The 22,074-nt window shown below is 43.5% G+C and overlaps 1 protein-coding gene across 1 annotated transcript in view; it reads left to right on the forward strand.

Annotated features, from left to right (window-relative positions):
- Positions 1-22,074, forward strand: part of MAML3 (mastermind like transcriptional coactivator 3) — a 249,110-nt gene that overhangs the window by 142,018 nt on the left and 85,018 nt on the right. The window contains exon 2 of the mRNA XM_076337196.1: positions 15,514-17,004. Within this exon, the coding sequence (XP_076193311.1) occupies positions 15,514-17,004 (1,491 nt within the window). The remainder of the gene's footprint in view (positions 1-15,513; positions 17,005-22,074) is intronic.

A 22,074-nucleotide genomic window follows, 5' to 3' on the forward strand; every position in this document is an offset into this window, starting at 1 on the left:
GTATGGTCATTTATCTTTTAATAGGATGACTGCACTCTGGCATTTAGTCCATGTTCAAAAAGCAGTTAAGCAAGTGCTTAAGGTTGTTATTCCTGCACTGACTCTTCTTTATTTAGGGGTCACTGGAAATGAGTTTGTACCACTTTGCGTTGTATAGCTGCAGCTTTATAAAATAATGTATTATCATCAAAATGCTTCAGAACTAGAACATTCAAAAACTGGTAGAGGGAGGGTTCTGTTTGTTTTATTTTAGTAAAAAGCTTCTAAGTAGCTTTTCTTCTGCAGGCGCTGTGGGTATAAGAACAGTTGTACTGGGTCATTTCAAAGGGGCATTTAGCCCAGTGTCCTCTCTTCAACAGAAATCAGTAAGCAGAGTGTAAGAGCAGGCACAGAGTCAGCCTTCCCTGGCGTATCTTCCCATCTTCTAGCCATCACAGGTATAAGAATCATTTGCTGAGCCCATCTGTAAGCGGCTTGCTTTTGCAGCCCCCTGCATATGTGAAAAAGGTTTCTTCTTGTTCTTGCAGGGTGGGGTGAAATGAGGAAAGCCAAGAAACAGTTGCAGCAGAAACTTCTTGCTTGCACTGCAGATGGGGGCAAGTTATGCAAATTCCTCTCATTGGCAGTAGCTGGGATTCCTGGATCAACCCTAGGCATTGTTTCCTTTCATGTGTTCTATGTGAGTTTGAGAATTGCTGGAGGAGATGGACACCCAGCTCCAACTGACTTTTTGAGGAAACTGCTAATGAGGTCAGTTTTTCTCATGGTGTTTTCCAAGACCTGTAAGCACCAGCAGAGCTGGGAAGAAAGCAGTCAGATAGATGGGGAGAGGCTGATCGCAAAATATGAATATGCGCTGAGGGTGGGAGCAAGAAGAGGCCTTGTAACTGTCAGAAGTAAGGCTAACACTCTAGACCCACTTTGCCTTCTGCAGCCACATAACTTACATGTGAGGCTGTGAGATCTGAACTGTGAAAATATGGGGAACAGTGACAGGAGAGGAAAAAAGATGGGACTATGCAAGGGGAGGGAGCAAATGTTCCCCACCTGCCTGATGCACATTTCATCCCCAGCTCCCTGAAGCCTCCCATCACTGCGTAGAGCTGCCGCCACCGTTGCTAGCTTGCCAGTTGTTTGTCATAGCCTTCTCTGATGGCTGCTGCCAACCAGATGAGAGCTTCAGGGGTCTGGCAGAGCTATGGGGAGGTGGAGGAGGCAGGGACCAGTTGTGGCTCTTAGCCCCTCACGAGAGCAGCTTTATCCCCAGGGACTCCTGCCTGCATGCCTTTACTAAGAGACGTTGGAGTGTAAGCTGGGAATGCCAGAGCGCACAGGCTGTCTGCAGCCCTGCTGTGCTGAGACCAAGAGGCGACTCTGTATGGTTCTGTGGTTTAGCCTGAATCCTTGTGGTTTGAACCTCTGCTAGACAGTGGCTGCGTGGAGAGACGGTGTTCCCAAGAAGGGCGCTGTGCCCTGCTGTGTTCCCCCCACAGCTCCTAAGGGAGCCTTTCACCCAGTACCCATTTAGTAGCTCGCTGTCTGGTCACATTTCCAGGCCCTGTACGGAGAGAACATCCTTGGGTAGTTTATGGAGACATAGGGAACACTTGAGGGGAAAAATACCTGCTCTAGTTTCAGGCATTGCAGTCCTTTCTCATTAGCAAGGAGAAGGCTGCCACTACTTTACTGATGAGTCAGGAAAATCCTCTATGTTTGCAGTGTCAAATGCTTCTAATATGATTATTGTGGATCTGAATTTGGAGTTTGGCAATACCAGACAGCTTTGGTTTTGGCAAAAAAGTAAAAAAAAAAAAAAAAGTAGCGACATGTCCCCAGACATACTGAGACCACGGTCTCCTGCAAATCCTACAGCCATCAGGACCCACAGTATTCAAGGTTGGTTCTTGGCCTTGTGTCTTCCACCTGGCATTGAAAAAAAAGTCAGTCTCGGGCAGCTGGGCATTTTAAAGCTGGGCCCTTAATGTAATTCTGAAATATGCTAATTGCCAGGCTTTTGTTTTCATTTGACAGTTTTGAAAAGCTTAGAAGAAAGAAGGAAAAAGAAAGGAGTATTGTAAATAGCCCTAGGAAAAACCTCAACCTGCTGCCCATGTAATTTCCTTTAAAAACAAACTTTTATACTGTGGGAAGCTTTATCACACAGCAGATTTGCACACAATCCTATATGCTTGATATCTACATGATTTTCCATCATTTCTTAAGCATGCTTGCTCATTGTTAAGGTTACTACAACTGTTATTTAAGAAGGAAGAAGTGCTTGCTTACCCCAAAGCTTGTCTATATTTCCCTGCTATCTGTGCATCTAATTAAAAATACTTTTTTTTTTCCTCTCTACAGACTTCGCTTAGACCATCATGGTTCTAACACTACTATTTATCTGTAATTTAAACTCGCAGCCCTTCCTGCTACCTCTCCCCTTATCCTTGCCTCTTTTAAATAATCTAGAAGTGATTAAGCATGTAAGTTACTAAGCAAGAACTTGGAGCTGCTCAACCTTCTTTCCCTTGGCACTACAAGAAAGTAAGACTCTTTCCAAGAGCAAATGCGGTATCATAATTATAGGCCAAACTATGAAGATTTCAAGCTTTTTTTCTTAGAGTTTAATGGGACAAAATTGAAGCCTCTGGAAATGAAACTGGGGGAAAGACCCGACCCATGCAGGCAGAAATCTTTATTAAACACAGATGTTAACAGCAGCAGTATGTAATTAGTGCCCTAATTGTGACTGGGTGAATAATGTTGGTGGCTTGGGGAGGGTCCAGATGCAGGCATCTGACTGTGGATGCCTCTCTTTGAGCTAGTTACCAAGGCTCCCTTTAAGGTCAGTGAAAAGAAAAAGACACTTCTAGAGCATGACTTATCTCATTCCTATCTCAGTCTGGTATAGGGGGTATGAATTGCATCCTTAAGACTGGAATGAATTGACTTGTTCTTGCCTGCAACTTTCTTATGGTGCCTACAGGAGTTCCCAGGCTCTTTCTGTCCTGTTCATAGCTTTCCCCCCACCCTTTCTTTTTCCTGAATAAGAAAAGAAAGAGAAGTAAAAGCACCTATTGGTCTGAGAAGATATAAAGTATTTTGTATTCCCATTGGCTGGGCACAGGATTTGGGAGATCTCTGCCACTGACTTCATATACAGCTTTAGGCATGCTTCCTGCTCTGTTTTCTTAAGCAAAATTCAGAGGTTTAATATATGTTTGCATCTGAATGACAGACACCATTTAAGTGCAAAGTGATGGTTTGTGGGTTTTTTTGTGACACAAATAGGTTTTTTTCTTTTTAGATTCAGCCCACCTCTGTGTTTCTGAGACCAAAATCCGCATAATTCTGGTAGTAGCCCGAGTACTTTATCTCCAGACTAACAAATTAAAAGTGCCTTAGTACTAGGTGGCTCATCACTCCTAGAACAGGAGAAAAAGGTGGGAATGAGAAGTCTTTTAAGAAGGAAAATAAGATTAGTGGAAGCCCATTATATGAATGCACAGCTGGCTTATGGTGCATTTCTATGGCTTATCTAACAGCAAACTTATAATGTCTTGTGCTTCATACCTCCAAGGGGTTTAGGAAAGAACTGTAGTGTTCGCAGTGACTCAGTCTTACCTACAGCATCTAACAAGAGCAAATGCTTTTTTGTCTTCTTGTGTTTATTTGACACTATTAAAGGCACAAACTCTCAGTGGTGAATGGGACTTGAAGTCTAAATTTAATTCGGATTAGCTGCTGATATATGCTTAGTATGCATAGATTGCCGAGATGAAAACCCATGTGAGTATCATGGGCAGCAACTATGTGTGCATGTGTGCACATGTGTGGAAAATGCAGGGAATTTTTTTTTGCCAGCAAAAGGAAGAAGTAAAAAAAACCTGTGTTGTGCACAATGGGCATGTACAGACATATGTAGCATTACGAGTTGCAGTTCCTTCCCTTGGGGGGCTGTTTTCAAAATACACAAATAGATAAAAGTGCCTGATACTATTCTGGTGTGCAGCCACAACTAACTGGGAATTTGACCTGTTTAGCAGAGCACTGACCACCTTTCTCCTGGTCATCTTTTTGGTTTGTATGGAGACATCACAAAGCCTTACACACCTTTGGGATTTTGGCAAACTTTTCCGGCCATTGCTACAATGAGTTCAACCACCCGACAGCTAGCAACTTGGGGAATTTGCCTGCAGACAGGCTGCTGCTGCTGTACTCTGGGACACTGTGTTGCTTTAGACAAGCTCTGAGCAGAACTGAGCACCTTTATACATAGGTGACTTAAGAAAGTAGAGATGTGGTTTCCCCCTAACAGTAGCTAACATTTTTTCAAAAGTATTCAATGATAAGATACTGTGGTGATAAGGTATCTGCAAACTTCACATAACAGCTTTAGAAGGAGGGCAGAGCAGGCAAGCATGGGACGTCTATTCACAAGACTCTGCTGAGGTGGGCCCTTCCCCGCCTGTCAGTGTAGTTCATTTAGATTGAGCACAGGCACCTTTTTTCTTGATGTCACTCAGACATCAATAGAAGGAGGGCTCTAGGCCAGGTGATTTTATAGGCACTGCTGGCATTTGCTCCTGGTAACCATCTTTTCTAGGTGCCTCGCAGCCCATTCCCCAACACTGGCATCTGTGCCCATGTTGGGCATCATTATCATGTGACAAGCAAATGTGCATTCACACTGTTGAGGAAGGTGCTGGGGACACTGGGAGAAACGGTCCACACTGCCCACTAGAAGGGCGTGAAAGCCACGAGCAAACAGTATGAATTGCTTGGGCAGGTTTCCCGTGGCTCCTGTCTTTCCTAGGTGCTCCAGGTATGTGCAGGGAGTGAAAAGATTGACCAGATTGCAACAGTGCATCGTTTTTAGGATCTGTCCTTTGGGGAAGCATGAAGCCAGTGCACATATGCGAATCAACTACACTGTGTATGTATATTCAGACTAGCGATGGGAGAGAGGAAGAGGTTTATCCGAGGGTGGAGGCAGCTGCTGTAGATGGAATAAGGAAGGTAAGACCTGAGCAAAGGCCTTGGTCTGATTAAGTTGTTCATTGCTTAAATCATTCTTTGTATTTTAGGTTGCTTAGGGTACTCAAGGTACGGGCTTAAATATTTTGCTGAATCAGAGCCTTGATTTGCTTAAAATCTCTTTTCTTCTTCCTTATGTTTCGTCAGTAGACTTAAATAGTGCATTTGCAGTTAACCCCACACAGCAGGTCCAGCCTTGGGACTCTGTGACTCTGATAATCGCTGGGATCTGGGAGACCAGACACGTACTTTTCCATTAGTTGTTTTTGCATGCCTTTGTGGGACCCAAGGTCAGCTTGAGGTGAAGGCACTGAGGCAACAAAGAAGTAAAGTTTGTATGGTTTGCTTGGCCATATTTAGGGCAAAACTGCTATTCAGTGCTGTCTGGCCTTTAGCCCATGGCAAATAGCTCTCAAACTGTGCCCAGAATAATTCAAAACAAGTCTGGGGCATCCTCTACAATCCTTTGACTCCTTTAGTCTTCACAGATCTTCAAGGATCCTGCAATATTTTTTACAGTGCTGACTATAACTTGTATTAAAAGCAAAAAGGGAATGTAAAGAAGAGTTGTTCCGCCAGACTTAGTGTCCATCTCTCAAGAAATTTTGGTGCAGAAGTGATCTTATCAATGGACCCCTAATTCCCAGTGAACTTAACAGGAGCTGAGGGCTTCAGGACCTCTCACGATTGAGCTATGGGTTTTGTACAGGAGTCTTACAAAACTGCTGCTGCATGCATTCTTTTAAATAGATATGCAAAGGCAAGGCAAACAAGCAGTTCCAGCATTGCTCTTATTTCCCAGAGATGGTTCAAGCTGATTGTGCTGATCAGGGAACTGTTTGGATGAAGGAAAAAGCCAGATCCATTTTGGATGTTTCTGATATCTTTTCTAGTTTAGAATTTTCAGTTAGTTGTTTGATTTTTTTTTTTTTTTTTTTTTAATGGTCTATAGCCTAGCACTATTCTACTTCCAGACTCATCTGTCCTATGTTTATTTTTTTTCTTTCTGTAAAATACGTGGCTCAGGAGCATAATTAGAATTAGGACTTTGAAAAATATGAGTATTAATTCATTAGCATGCAAAAGATTTATTTCCCATCCCCTTCCCCCCATGCTTGGGTCTCCTTTGCAATGCCTATTGCACTGTTAACTGTTTAACCTGTACTTAGATAACCTACACTCCTTTAAAAGTATTTGTCCTTGCAAAGAAATCTTCAGGTCACCTACGTCCTCAGACAAGCTGCACAGTCAGGCACAGGGACAGCTGGGGAAGAGGAGGTAGGCTTACAGAGACAAGCTCTGGCATAAATTCACCATTTTGTTTGCAGCACAGTATAACTTGTCCTGTTGTTGATTCACAAGATTTTTCTTTTTTTATGTGTTAGTTGTGGAAATCTGTTAATGCTGATCTTAAATTATTTTCAAATGGAAGTTTCATTTATGATGATGTTACCCCAAGAGGTGACTAAAATGTGAGCTTGAACGGGCACAGTGTATAGACCATCCGGCTCTCATTTCCTTCCCTTTCTGATTGTATCAAACACTTTGCTTCAAAAAGCATGAACTTGAACTTAGTCACGTGGAAGAATCCCTGAAAATTACTTACCCCACATTGATTTGAGGAACTGGAAGATGCTACTTCATGCAACTGTGGAATAAGTAGCCGTGTTGACATGAAGTGGTGTTTGTTGGGAGTTAAGACCGGTGAAATGAATGGGAGACAACCATACCATTTCTGAGTTCAGCCTTCTGACAGCTTGCTATTGGTCTTCTAGGGATCATACACTAGACAGGCTTTGGTAATAAAAGAGGTTGAATAGAAGCTTATAGTCCATGGAAACCAACAGTGTGATCGGGGGAGTACTGTCATGCCTCCACCATCCCTTGTCTCTTCCGGCTCCTTCTTCGGAGTTTCTCCAAGAATATTCTGGAGTATTATATTATGCATGCAGATTGTGCCATGGCAGTACTTTGCATGCAACTGGAAGGTAATTTGCTTGCTCTAAGCATAGGAAGGGCTTTTCCCTTACAGCAGTTAGACAAGATTTTAGTCTGTCGGTTCTGAAGTCGTAAACAGAGCTCATATCCTACTGGTGCCTTAATGATGAAGGAAAGCAGAGGCTGTGTCAGAGAGCTGCTGCTCCTTTGCAGAGCATGAGAACACTTTCCTGTCCCAAATGCCCCTTCACTAGGCAAGCAGGGTGGCACCAGTGCACTTCACTGACTTGATACAACTTGTGTCCATCCAGGGATGAATCAGGGCAAGATTTTCCCTGGGAGACCATTTCTAGTGTCTCATATGCGGTTTAAAGACCTAGTGAGTAGTGAATGAGTAGCTATGGTACATGTGCAACAACACTGGATATGTTGCTTTACTGCTTCTTAGTTTAAAACACAAGAGGTTCCTGCATTTTTTTTTCTACCCTGATTTGCAGGAGTTCTTCAGGAGGTACAGCTTTAATAATCTGCAGCGTCTGCTTTTTATCATTAGTTTCCTCTCCTGTCCAGATACAAAGCAGATTGGGAATGTTTTCAAAGGGTGAAGATTTATCAGCACAACTCCCAGACAAGTCAATTAGAGGCTGCCTGACTAAATCCTCATAACGCGCTTTGAAAATGTAGCTCCTGCTGTCTGCGAGGACGGTTGCAGGGAGAGTGTAGCTCAGCTTTTCTATGTGATAGACAGGAGTAGGCACTGCCAGCTAAGTAGTTTAGCTCTCAGGCTCTTAGCACCTTCATTAAGACTTTTGCACAAATAGAGGAATGCTGGCACTCCCTAAGTGATGAGGTTACTGCTTTGCCAGTGTTTACCCCATTGGGCTAAAGTGGGATTAAATTGGATGGACCTGAAGAGGAGGAAGCAATTTCCTACTCGGGCAGGAAAGCTGTTCGACAATGATGACAGCATTTCATCCATGAAATAATTAGTGCTCTAAAGTCCAGTTAAACTTGTGAATAATTTTGTACTGAGAAAATGAATTGCATCCATTGCCTGTGTTTTACTCAACAGCTTCCTCAGGGACCCTGTATGCCAAATCTCCTCAGACCCATGTCATTTAGTGTCTTTGCATTCAAATTTAAGTTGGAGTTGTGTAGAGGGAGAGACAAAAATTATGAAAGAAAAATATTTTAAAGGCAAACTGGAATTGATATGATATATGCACTTATGCTTCAGAAGGGTCACAGTTTTTTCCCCAGCCTGTTCTAGACACATACAATTTGAGCAGCATAGTTGGTATTTTTTGGATATATTTCTCCACTAATTTTTGTACAGATTTCTTCACTCCTGCATCCCTCACTAGCTAGGCGTTCTCCAGTGTTCATTTCTACAGAAGAAAATGTCTTTCTGGCAGCAATGCAATGGGGTGGTTTAAAAGACTGCAATAAACTTTAGTAAAGATATATGTGCTCATCTTTTTTATTTTGATGAAATTAATACACACAGCTGGAAGTCCTCTTATCACACAACCTGAGCAATGGAAGTACAAAACTTCTTCAGTCTGCGATGAAAATACATGTGGTCAGGCAGAGTCGAGCCATGGGGGGAAACTACTTCTCTTTCTCTCTCCGTCTCTACAGAAATGTGTCTCTTCCCTTCTCTTGCTCATCCCCCTCTCAAAACTCTGATGAAAGCTCACGCCAGTTCTTGCTTTTCTTGAGCTGTTTCAGCACACATCAGCATCCTTACCTGGCTGACTGAGGGCAGGTAGAGTCACGGCGTTTGCCTGGTTTGACTTTGCCAGTGCTGTCGCTGTTTTGCTCTCATCCAGTGCCTTTTTTGTAACCCTTCTTCCCTGTCCTCCGCTTGACCTCCCAGCGTGATCCAGTTCCTGCTGGTGGCTGGGAGCCGGACAGCTGGCCGGGGCAGCCAGCTCCAGCGAGGGCCCTGCACACCCCTGCGCTGCCTGCTTTGCCTCCAGACAGCTGGTACTCTCGCTGCTTGAGAGAGCAACCCTTCCTGTCCGACCAGCCCGTCTAAAATGTGAGGAAGTGGATCATTTTCCTCACTGTTAGCTCTTTCAGGTTTAACTGGTGCCCTGAGCATCTTTTACTTCTTATCGTTAATAGGAGTCGGTTTGTTCTTCTGATGACTGTTTGCAAAAACAAGGTCGATGGCAGAGTCCCCCAGCAGCCCTTAGCAGCGTGGGTAACAGGCAAAGGTTTGACCTCCTTCATGAGGCAGAGGTTACTCTGTGAGCCTGCAGAGTTGAACAGGTTACTGGCTAGGTCGGCAGATCAAGATTTTACCAACTTCAAACAGATTTCACAATATGAATTTCCTGCGTGTTTGAAACATTGCCCTCGCCAACAAGAACTGGGCAGGCAGGCCCAGCATGGAAGAGCACAGCATGTGCTTTAAGTGAGCAATTGCGATCCAAAATCAATTTGCTACGTCAGGCTTCATCCTGTGAGTTAGCAGGCATCGGTGCAGCGCTTTCAGCAGTGTGAAGAAATTAGAGTAGTAGGGGAGTGGTTTGATGCATGAAATACTTTCATTTGTTGGAAGCAGTGGTATGTAACCCACCTCCGCTTTGCTTGGCCGCTTGTCTGAGTTCAGCTCTGACTCGGCTTTTGAAAGGCTGTCCTGCGCTCCCCACCATCTCTGTGTGACACCTGCAGCAAGTGTTGTTAAGAGGCCACAGTGGAGCTGCTGGACTTCAGACACTGGTCATAAGATGTGGTTGTACCTCAGGCAGTGGCGCCCTTTGGCACCGTTGACTTTTTAAGGGCAGTCTCAGAAGGGTGTGCAGGAAATGAGGAATCCTTTCAGATGTTGAAGCAGAATTGCTGGCATGCAAATGGCAATATTGATTATTCCTTATTGATCTCAGATGAGGTCGTTATGACCATTACATCTTTGCTTAGGAGAGCTGTCACATCAAATTGCTTAGTGTCACTTCACAGCAACCCCTGGGACACTGGCTAAGTGTTGATAAGAGTTGAGTGCAGCACAAGAAGTGAAGGAGTGAACTTGACCTGGTCTCAGGGTGCAGGCTGGAGATGGCTGAATTGGGGTGGTGTTTGGCAGAGTTCGTGGTGACCATTCCCTGTCAGAGGTGGGGGGGGTCAAGATCTTTCTGGAGAAGTTCAAGGAGAGGAAGGGAGAAGAAAGGTGGGGCAAGCTCAGGAACACCTGGAAGAAGACGTGCTAAGCCAGACAGACTGATGGGAAGGAGAGTAGAAGTCCTGCAGGAAGGGCCAAGACTGAGTCATTGCCCTGGAAGGGAACTGAGGCCCATTTGAACGCGGACAGCTGGTGGGCCAGACCGTGATTCGACGACAGGAATGGAAAAGATCAATTTTTATTTTTAACAGAAAGAGTCACAGAAAAGCAGTGTGGAGAATATGATAACCCTTGTTTTTTGTAAACATGCATCTTCTCTGAGGAAGATGGACTTTGGGCTTTGGCTGGTTTCTCTGCTTTCCCACGGAGAGCAAAGATAGCTACGGAGCAAGGTGCGTCCCAGCACAACTGGGGAATGAGCGCGCTCGACCTCTGAGTTGTCGCCCTTGCCTCATATTGAAGTGGTTGGAGCTGCCTTAACAAGAGAAAAGTCAGCAGCAACGTGTCTGCTATGTAGTTGGTGCATGAAAGCATCTGTAAAAGTGACCCCAGCCTCCTTGTCTGTGGGCTCACAGATCGTCTGACAACCGAGTGGAAGTGGACCTGTGTTAGACACTGCAAATCACTCTCAGCCTCTACAGGCAGTAAAGAGAATTTAGCCTCTCGGCTTCCCCCCCACACACACACCTTTTTTTAGAGAGCAGTGAAAGGACTAGGCTGCCGCCACAGCCCTGGTCACTCCCCGTGGATGACTGGAACAGCCACCCACTGAAGGCAGCGCGACGGTGGAGGATGGGCCAGCGAGTGGCTCGGCTGTTGCTATAACAACAGCACCTCGGTCTCATTTCTTTTGAAAAATGAATTGCTGCTGGTGGGATGAAGCGGAGCAGCTTCTCCCCACAGATGAAAGCCCTGCTGACAGCCTCAATGCTCTCTTGTTTATGTATTGGGTCTGTCGTGGCATGTCTGAGCAGCTCTGTTGAAAATTTCAGGACAGATTGGATTAGACCACTGGGGTCCACATGTGTCTGCATGTTTGCGTGCACAGCCTCTGTCCTCCCCGCCTCTACCCCAGTCAGGAGTTATTTAAAAAGTCAACCCGCCAAAGTTTGACCTTTTCTTGCTCTGCAACTAGAGTTTCTCCAAAGGCGTATAAAGAATAGTGAGTCCTGCTTCACTCTCTTCTGTTTTGCAGAAACCTGCTGTGAAATGCAGGTCCGTCGGCCAAGTATTTTGTGTGAATAAAGCTAAAGGCCTATGAAACTGGCAAGGGTTTTATTTTATTTTAATATTTTTATTTAATATTTTCCTTTTTATTTTATGCACCCAGAGTCTTCTGCTCCTAGACATAAATTTCTAAGCTGCTGCTAATATCTTCATGATGCATACTGTAAATCACATGCGCAAGCTATATACCTCTTCTTAGAAGGAGAGGGAAGACACTTTACAGGAGAGTGTTTTACTTCAGACATTGTTTTTATGGTGGTAAGGGGAAGTGTTGGGATTTTAGTCTAAGACACTGTGGAGTCCTGGTGGTGGTAAACTGTGTGCCAGTATACGGTCAGTGTATGATATTCAAGCCACCCAATAGTTGACATGGTGATTGGGAATAATGAAATCAAGATACAAAAATGAATGTTTGCATTGAAATAATTTGATAAGAATATTTTTGTGTTGTACCCCAAAAAGAAGAGATGCATCTATTGTTACAGCTCCCAACCCCTCCAAAATGCTGGAGCCAAGGTGCTTCCCCACGTGCAAAGGTTGTATCCAGCATGTTGCCTTCAAATAAACCTTTCGTGTTATATTTCTGTCTACTTACAGTTGTTCAATGAGCAAATAAATAAAATAAAAAGATTATTTTTTTTTCTAGTGTCTGTTAACCCCCCAAATCCTAAAACCTCTGAAGGACAATAATGTGGAGCTACAAACCTAGAATAGGCTTCATTTTGTTTTCATTTGTAACAAGGCATGATTTCTGTACACTTGATATTTGATGGAAAATAGTTTCCATGTTAAAGCTGCTTTTTGTTGTAATGCATGATAAACATGATTATTAATATTTATATACTGGGCCTGCTTTTACTTTCACTAAAGTCACTGTGTATTTGTACAGGGGGACGTCCAAGTTTCAGCACATGATGAAATCTTTAGGAGCTGATTTTGTTAGGGCTGGTCGTTTGCCACTAGATAGTTTTGATTCTTTTGGTAAACATTTATGTACAAATAAGGTGATGGATTCAGGATAAATTAGTAAATGATGTGAAACCTGAAAGCGTGAAATGATGTGAAAGTGTATCACTCTTACTGATATTCTGTAAGGGATACCTTCAAACTGTTGTGAAATGTCAGTTCTCTTGTATTTCTCAGGAGATAATCGCTCTCATTAATCCCTGACTTGTCATTAAGACAAATTAAGTTTTTTCCCCATCTCTTCCTTATATGAACTTTTTTTCACAACTAGCAGCCTGTCACCATGTCCTTTAGTATGACTGTTCTTACTTTAGCCCAGCATTTGGCCAATATGAACTCGGGGCAAAGGGCCATCGGAAGTTTTGAACGTTTCTTCAAACCCTGTTTTTGTGTGTGCATCCACATTGAACTTGGTCTTGAGTCACTTGCCCTTCAGTGACTGTTTTTCTGATGTGGAAGGCAAAGAGAGATAGTGACTTTGTAGTGAGACAGCTTAGGAGCTGAAATGGGTGATTTCAGCTGTAAATTGTGTGAGTGGCCCATTAGGGACAACATTTAAATACGCTATTTTAAGCCATTATATCAACTGTGTTACTGACCACCTGCGCTCAAGGCCAGATTGTGCTCTTTCTTTTCTTGCTCTGAAGAAAGGAAATTTGGAAGCAACTGTGCTGCTGTACTTGTGAAGTGGTGCCGTTACCACATCTGTATAGTTCTTTCCTCGTCTCAGGGGTCTGAACCAGGTTTATATAAAGATCAGTGAAACAAGCTCAGTGGCTCGGCTGTAGTCTTCTGCCACATGCCAGTTACACCGGTCAAAAAGCAGCAGGGAGCTGTAATGCCATATGGTGGTATTCAGCTTAACATAGGCTTTTAGGGGAGGGAAGCAGCAGAGGTGAGACCCATATCATAAGCTTCCTTGTGGGATCTGATTTTTCTCCTTCACACTAGTCCTGAGTGTTGACTTACCTTCAACATTGCTGTTAACTGGCACAGATGAGGCAATTACCACCCCTGGGCAAGCGCCTCTTGCTAGAGCTTGCTGCTGCCGTGCCACGGAGAGATGAAAAGGTGATGCCTGTGCTGTGGGGCTCTGCGCTCTGCAGCCTGGTGTGCTCCTGCAGACCACAGCTAATTAACGTGACTGTGCTGGGCTTTAATCGAGAGAGTGCTGGCGCAGTGTGCACTCCCGCCTGCATCTGCCACCACATGCAGGACCCCATCCCCGGGCATCTGCGGAGCTCATGGGGGCAAGAGCTGCTGCGGTTGGGCAAGGGGAGAAGAGTAGAAGCCCAGTGATGGGGACACTCAGGGGGGAGGCCCAAAGCATGCTCACAGCCTTCCTGATGTGCCCCCCCACCCTGCCTTGCCACAGGTGGGTTCCCCATTGCAGCCTGCTGCACAGGGAGAGGAACTTCTCAGTGCAAACCATTGGCCTTGCTATTCCCTGACTACCAGAAACCTGGTGTGGGGAAAGAGTCAGGGTAAGGACAGCTCCTGTGGAGCTGCATAGGACCCGGCTGAGCAGTGGTCCATGTGGCAGAGGCTGTGGTCGCAAAGCAGTTGGTCTCTGTGTGGTACCACAGAAGCCAAGAGGAGAAGGAATTTCAGCCTGTGTGAAGCTTGGCACGTGCTGGCTTTGTGCAGGGGAAACAGGCAGCAAAGTCTCGGGCACGTATGCCAACAGGGACCCACTGGTGACTCTTAGCCATGTGTTAATCATTTTTCCACATAAAAAAAGCTCTTCTGCTCCAGTACAAATCAAGGAGTTGATGATCTGCTTAAGGACTCACAGACTTGCCTTTCTGCTTTGTTATAAAGGTCACATCTCTGCAGAGGACCAGCATGTAACTTAGTGTCCTACACATGTTTGGCTGGGACTGCAGCAACATGTGCATTGACCGTGTCCTTCTGCATTGCATGCTGAAGAGGCCACGCAGGCCTGAAGGGCAAGAGGAGGGCGCAGCCTTCTCAGAACCACTCCCTCTAAAATAGGGATGAGATATAGATTTGCTTGCCTGTCTTACACATGGGATGAAAGGGGAACTAGCCCTCTGGGATGGGAGAAATAAATGGAATCTGGATTGTGGGAAGAAAGAAGGTTGAAGACCTCTAGGTTAGGGAAGGGGTGGGAGCTGAGTGTCTGGGATTTTCATACCAGTAAAAATACTTTAAAAATTGATAAAATCTTTCAGTATTTTGTCTTCTATTGTTCTAGTATCAAGGATGCAAGTGTGTCCTGAAGGCGTTCGCTAGAGCTGTGACCTCTTTGCTTCCTCCCCTCCCCACTATTGTTTTTTGCCTTAGCCGAAGAGGGATGCTTTTTTTAGCCTGGTACTTAAGCGGGGGACTTAACATTTGGTGTGTGGTAGGAGAGGACTGTAGGTTGTTACAGTGCTTTGCTATGCTTCTTTAAAGCTTATATTAATACATTTTTTTAATAACATTCTTATAGCTAATTTGATTGCCTTCCTGGAGACTTGTCTTGCTATCGTTTTTGTTAGTTATTTATCTTTTACATTAGCTCCTAGCACACAGGTTTGTGGGGGTTTTTTTGTGATTTGATTGAGTTAACATCATGCGAAGTGTCTTCTATTTTTTAGGCTGGATATATTTTTTTCGTCATTTAAAACTGATTCTCAATATGTTTTGTAGCCAAGAACAGAGGGCTAATCAAATGAAACTATGTTAATGAATTTTCTCAAAAACTTTTAGTGTCAACAACACATGTTTCAATACAAATAGTCAATCAGTTGTATTGCAGGTATTTTTCAAGAAGCTTCTAGAAACTTCAAACAAAAAGATTTTCAGAGTAAATAGTACATTTTAGTGATTCCATTTTTTTGGTCCAATTTAAGACTCCTCACTGTGTTAGGCACTGTTTAAGTCTCATCACTGTTAGGCACCAAAAAGTTGAATTAATCAACTTGCTCTGTAAAATTCCTGTAGCTTGGAAAGCACAGACAATAGTCTACGTTTCTGCAGCCATGGGCCTGTGCCCTCCTATTCAGGGGTAGGTTTGGTGGTGGTTTTTTTTGTTTTAGACTCTCTTCTCAAATTGATCAAGGCATAGGAATGAAATCAAACTTCACAATCAGAGTTTTTAAAACTTACTGTCCCTAGTAGGCTTGGTGAGTTGTATCTGTCACAAGGCTCATCAGCACTTTTTTTTTGTCTCTGCAACTGATTAATTTTTTTTTTTTTTCTCATTTTGCTTTAAGCTTCAGGAGACAGTCAAAAGGAAGTTGGAAGGCGCACGTTCACCTCTCAATGGAGAACAGCAGAATGGAGTTTGCGATGGGAGCTTTTCTCCAACCAGCAAGCGGATACGGAAGGATGTACCAGGCATTGAGGCGATCAACAGCTTGCCCAATAATTTGCCTTTGCCCGCTGTTTCTCCTCTTCACCAGCTTGACATGAAAGCTCCCCTGCCCCTGCAGAACAGTGGAACTCACGGTAGTGGTCTAGAAGACTTGGGTAAAAATGGTGGGCTTTCCGAGATAAAGCTCCCTGTTAATGGTTGCAACGAGCTAGACGATAGTTTTAACATCCTGCAGAACAAGGAGCTAAAGCAAGAGCCTTTGGATGACCCTAGCTGCATAGACACTTCTGAAACATCTCTTTCAAATCAGAACAAGCTCTTCTCAGACATTAACCTGAATGATCAAGAGTGGCAGGAGCTAATAGACGAACTAGCAAACACCGTTCCAGAAGATGATATACAAGACTTGTTCAACGAAGACTTTGAAGAGAAGAAGGAGCCGGAATTTCCCAGGCCTGCCACAGAGACTCAAGAGAGTTCAAGCGTGAAAAGCGATCCATCTCATTCTCCATTTGCTCATGTCCCATTAGGGTCTCCCCAGGTGAGGCCTTCTTCTTCCGGTCCTCCATTTTCAAACGTCTCCACAGCCTCTAGCATAGCTTCTGTGTCCAGCGCCCCACCAGCTCCAATCCCTGCTGGCTCACCAGCAAACTGTGTTGTTCAGTCACCTCAAACTCCCAGCCAGGCCCACACTCCAGGCCAGACGCAGACACGGTCTGGAAATGGCTATCTTATGAAGCCAGCAGCAGCAACTGTGGCAGGATCAGGGCCTGGGCCTGTGAATATGCCAAGTGCTGACTTGTCTCCAGCTGAACAGCTCAAGCAAATGGCAGCCCAGCAGCAGCAAAGAGCTAAGCTCATGCAGCAGAAGCAGCAGCAGCAGCATCCAAATCAACCCTCAAGCTGGTCACCTGTGGGCCCTCCATCTAGTCCGTACGGAGGACCCTTCAGTGCAGACAAACCAAATAGTCCAATGATGTATCCCCAAGCCTTTAACAACCAAAACCCAATAGTGCCTCCTATGGCAAACAATCCACAGAAGACCACAATTAATAACTACCTCCCCCAAAATCACATGAATATGATCAGTCAGCAGCCAAATAACCTGGGCACAAACTCCTTAAGCAAACAGCCCAATATGCTTTCTTATGGCAACACCAAACCTCTGACCCACTTCAATGCTGAGCTGAGTCAGAGGATGACCCCACCAATGGCAAATCCCAGCAAGAACCCCATGATGCCCTACATCCAGCAGCAGCAGTCCCAGCAGCCGCAGATACCAGCTCAGATGGCACACCTGAGCGAGGAACAGAAACGCATGCTCATCATGAAGCAGAAAGGAATGATGAATCAGCCCATGGCATATGCAACACTTCCCTCCCTTGGTCAGGTAAGCGCAAGTGCACGATATGCGGGCAACTGAAAAGAGGCTGATACAAAGGCTTAGTAACTCTTTGTATGGTCTCCTCCTCCCTCCTCCTCTTTCTCCTGGAAAGTATGGAATGTCATTGCAGACGCTTCTTGGACTTTTCACGTGGTATTGGAACTTGATCATTTTAAGAAATGACTGAAATGATGATGTGTTATGCTTTAGAAATGTTGTTAAATGACTGTTTTTCTGAACTAGCGTTCTTTCCCTGTGCTTCTACTGATGAGTGCTTAGGGGCCACTCTGCAAAGTTTTGGGTCAGAAGTCACTCCTCCTTGGAGGGTTTGTTTCCTTTTTTTCATAATGCAAGACTTGATGGTTTTGGTTCCCAAACCACTGTATGGCTTATTTTCCACAGTGTAGTTAGCATTGTAACAAAAAGACGGAGTGGTTGTCCCCTTCTTCTTGGGGCAGAGATCCATCCAGCTTTTAAACGGCATATGTGGCATTTTGGTTCAGGGAACAAAGGACGGACATTTTGGGTGCTGAGCACCTTTGGTTTCCACTGGAAGAAGTAAGCACCACTAAATGTTTTTAGTGGTGCTTGAACTGTGTGTGAAATTAGATGGTTTATTCTGGGACTTCTAAGCAGTCTTTAGCAACCTCAAGTATTTTATTGTTGTGAATCTGTAGTCTTTTAGCAAGAGGCTAAAGCCATGTTGGCTTGAGTGACTTGGCATCATTGTCTCACATGTATTCCATGCTAACCTCTGGAGCGGCAGCTGCCAGGCTTGGGGAATGCTTTGGAATGAATTAATAACTAGTTTGAATAATGGTTATAGTAATGCCCTGTCGCCTTCTAGGTCAGCTGGGTATTCTTAGTTGCGCAGCCCCTGTACTGGTGTCATTGAAAGGCTCAAGAATAAATTTTCTGAATGTTGTTTTAAGGGTTTTTAAAAGAATTAAAGTTAATAATCAGTTCACAAAGTAGGTGATGCCTTCACAGAAGTTATGTGCCACCGAAACATGTCAGGAATTCTGATATAATAGTACACTAATAGAATTGTTGGTTGATAGTTTTAGCGTAACAGCTTTTTACCAAATTAGCTGTTTCCACACCACCTACAAGGAGTACTTCCTTCTGAGCATGGTTTAACTGTGACTCACACTGTAATGCATGTAAAATACAGCAAAATTTGTCATTTCTTCAGCTTGTGGAGTTTGGGGTTCTACCAATAGGAGGAGTAGGAGCTTTACCAGGTCAGAGCCTATCACATATTATTTAAAATTAATTGCAAAACAAAAAGAAATGTTCATCTGTCTCCTGTTTTTGGTTCAGGATGTATGGTGACAGCTCAAAGGTTCGTATCTCTATTTTAATTCTGCTTGCCTGTTGCATTAGAAATAGCTGGTCTAAAGCATCTTCTTTTTGGGAAGACTTATCTGGAGAAATACTGCGATAATGACATAAAACTCAGACTGTAATCTGAGCTACAGATTTGTCAGGTTATAACTGAGAGGCAGAGGATGTTTGGTCAGGCTGTCTAATGCTTTATTGTTTCTTTGCTTTGTTTTTGTTAAATCTGTTGAACTCAAAGACCCATCAAACAGGTGAGAGGACGAAATGCCTATGTGAAAGAGTTAATGACATCTCCTCCATTTCGTAAGTTGAGAAATTCATGTTAAAATCTCACTGCAGTTCTCCAGTGTGAACAGGAAGCCAAGATTTCATCTATCTAATCTCACTCAGTTCCTTTTTTTTTTTTAATGTAGGAAAAACTAGATATTTGGATACAACTAGACATCCTTCTAAAAACAAGTCCAGATATTAAGTCATTTCTATATCTTATAAAGAAGAAACTTAAGGCAAAGCCATACTTTGTTATATAATATGTGCAATTCACATTTAATGACTCAGTCGGGATGAGGGACCTCTTGCTTGTGTGTACATGTAGAAAGGTTCCTTCACTACTTGTGAAGCCCACTTGCCTACACCGAAGGCATTTTGTTTGGTGAGGAAGGTTGAAATAATATATTTCTAACTGCAGTGTATTTGTTCATTCCTTCACTTCCTGTTTACCTGAAAAGCATTTTTCTGTGAAAAATTGGAAAGCTTATTGTGAGATGTGCTTGGTGGAAAATGGATTGTTTTTGCAAAGGTGGTAAGAACAATAGGCTGATATTGTTGAGTTAAATCCAGACTGATGCACATTATCTGATTCTACTACTTACTGCACGATGTGGATGGTCAGACTTGCCAGATCATATATGGAAAATAAGGAGATTGCACTCTTCAGTTTGAAACACATTTCTGAATGTAAAGTGAATGTATCTTTCAGTCAGTTTATAGTTTCTATTTTCATTGTAGTTTTGGTCTTTGATACAGAATTGTAAAAGTGTGTGTGTGTGTGTTAAATAATCATGAGAATTTAACAAATGGCATTTAAGGGGAAAAAAAATTCTAGCTATTGTATCTCATGATTAGCACTGACCATATATTTCTGTCAGGTGACTATTACAAGGTCATATTCGAGAACCAAAAGATGATTTAGGAAACGTCAGACATGTACAAAAATGCCTGGTCTTATTTTCTGTGTACTGCTGTAAAATTCAAGTATGGCTAGTTGCGTGCATGTGTGCATACATGCACTATGTACACTAATTAAACCTATGTCCATTTGGGCCTAAGATACTTCTGTTGTTAATAAGCAGTGTTTTTACATGCACTCATCGCTTCAGTCCTTGAGCGTACTTTAGAGAGACACACCATTTTTTCAGTCCAGCTGGGACCTTGCAAATGCTCTGTGGAGGTCAGTTGCCCATGACTGTCCTATTAACGTGTCAGTGCTGGTGCTCTGGGCTTGTGTCCTGGGCTTGCTGAGCATCACTGCATACTCTTGTAAAGGGAGGTGAGCAGCGAGAGAGGAAACCGTGCAGCTCAATATCCATGTGAGTGGTTGGACAGGCAGAGTGCTAAATTAGCAGCTTAACTAGCAAAACTAGTATCCAACAAAAGCAGGATTTCTCCAAAGGCTTTCTACACCGTCAGTGTTGAAACTCCTCCTGTCAGACGTGTTAGTCCTTTGCTTTGCTGTGCAGATCCAGGGCTGGTACTGGTACTGTGGTTATAACCTCCGTCACACTAATGCTGAATGACCCATACACCCTGAACCACGATGTCCTCTATTTTATACTATAGCTTGTTCTCTTTGAAGGAGCACTGGATGGGGTATTTGTCTGTTTTTCCACAAAGCAGATACTGGCTTGGATTTTTGAGTCGGGGATTTTTCTGGGGTTAGCCTGAAGGTAATTCAAACCGCTTTTTGTGGAATTGACTGTTAAAACCATGGTCAGATCCTGACCCACCTACCTTCAGCAAGGCTCTGTCCTGCTACTAGTCTTCCCTCGTGCCTAACTGTTCTCCACTTGGTCAGGCTTGTACTTAGAAATCCCTGCTCTTTGCCTTGCCCCATGTACCCTGATCTGCCCTAAAACTAGTTGTTAGTTTGTGAGTACATGGCAGGTATTGCCCTTTAGCCTCTTGCTTTTTCTGGGTCGTTCTTTCATTCTTGCTTATCTGCAGCTATAGACTAAAACAACAAGTACAGGTTTTCACTGGGGCTGGTAACTTGTTAGGTATTTGAGGGCTAGAAGTCCTCTGCTATTCTGGTTCCCGTGTGATAATAAAAGAAATTGGTTTCGCACCAAGATGCAACAGGGGCTTTGTTTAGGCTTTTTATGTGATTTAAGAAATAAAAGCAAGCAAGCCTAAACCAACCTCCTCTCTCAAAAATTATAGCTCTATTTAACCTAAAATGTTCCATTTAGTTTTTGAGGTATGTAAGGTTTTATGGGAGGCACTTTTTTCCTCCCCCCCCTCCCCCTTTAAACCAAAAAGTAATTTCAAATTGGGGAAAAGTGAAAACATTTTCTTTGGAAAATTTCAGAATCATTAATTGTGCCTTTTCTTGGTTCCAGCTGTTCAATATGTATGCGTAATAGTAAGAGAAAAAAGCAGCCCAACAGAATAGATGTTGAATGGCTGAGACAGAATTTGATGTTTGGAGCCAAGTGAGGGAGGGAGAGTAATGAGAGGTCGAAACAAAACTGAATTCTCTGTGGGTGTAAGAAAAATAAAACTAGACTGCAGCTCTTTGCCTGCATGGGACTGTGAGGATGCTGCAATTATAGTTCCTATTGAAACCACTAGTTATGTTGTTTGAAATTGGAGGGGTGTGAATGAAGAGGAGAAATGACACAATATTGGAAGAATATCTTCAAATTCTCTTTTCTGTCTTTTGTTTTAATCTTATAAATTCAAGATGTGTCATCTGCTCAGGCTGGTTTTGCATGTAAATGGTAAAGGGAGATCTGTGTCCGGAGAACATTTCCAAAATGAAATTGTCTTTGTCCTTTCTAAGTGAAAAGGTGTGTTTCTCACTGGAATTGTAAAAGAGATTTTATGCTTTTTCGAAGGTTATCTTTGGGATAGTGAGAAAAAGACGTGGTTGATATTCTGGGATTTGGCCTTTTTTAAAAGCCTACCTGAAAGTAAAGAAGAAAGTCTACAGATTTGTATTCACTGCATGAAAGTGTGGCAGAAACACAACTGTCTTACTAGATTTTAGGGGGGACAAGCTGGAATGGAAATAATGACTGAGACTGTGAGGATCACTTGATGAACAGCCTACAGAGATGTAGTGAATGCCGGTCTATGCTATGTTTGACTCGTAGCCACTGTTTTTCACAAAAGGTTTGCCCTGGAGTTCAGATGCAGTGCCTGCCTTTTACAAATGCCGAAACTTGCTCCCCAGAAATCAGTCTCCCATAGACTCTTCAGGACAGATGGGTAATTGAAATGTGCTCGGATGGATTCTGACCATGTCACCAGGCAATTTGTAAACAGTAGCCTGGCCTTCTTACCATTCCTGCTATCATCTGCCCATTGTGTTGGGAAGGAGATCATGTCAGCATAAATCACTAGAAACAAATGTTGGACAGCACTTGCCTTGCAAAATCGAAGTATAAGAGCACTGCTCCCATGCCCTAGCTGAACCAATCGTCTTATCGTAAGAAAACCATAGATGTCTTT

This window comes from Aptenodytes patagonicus, chromosome 4 (genome assembly GCF_965638725.1).
Source record: "Aptenodytes patagonicus chromosome 4, bAptPat1.pri.cur, whole genome shotgun sequence".
In the NCBI taxonomy this organism is placed as follows: domain Eukaryota; kingdom Metazoa; phylum Chordata; class Aves; order Sphenisciformes; family Spheniscidae; genus Aptenodytes; species Aptenodytes patagonicus.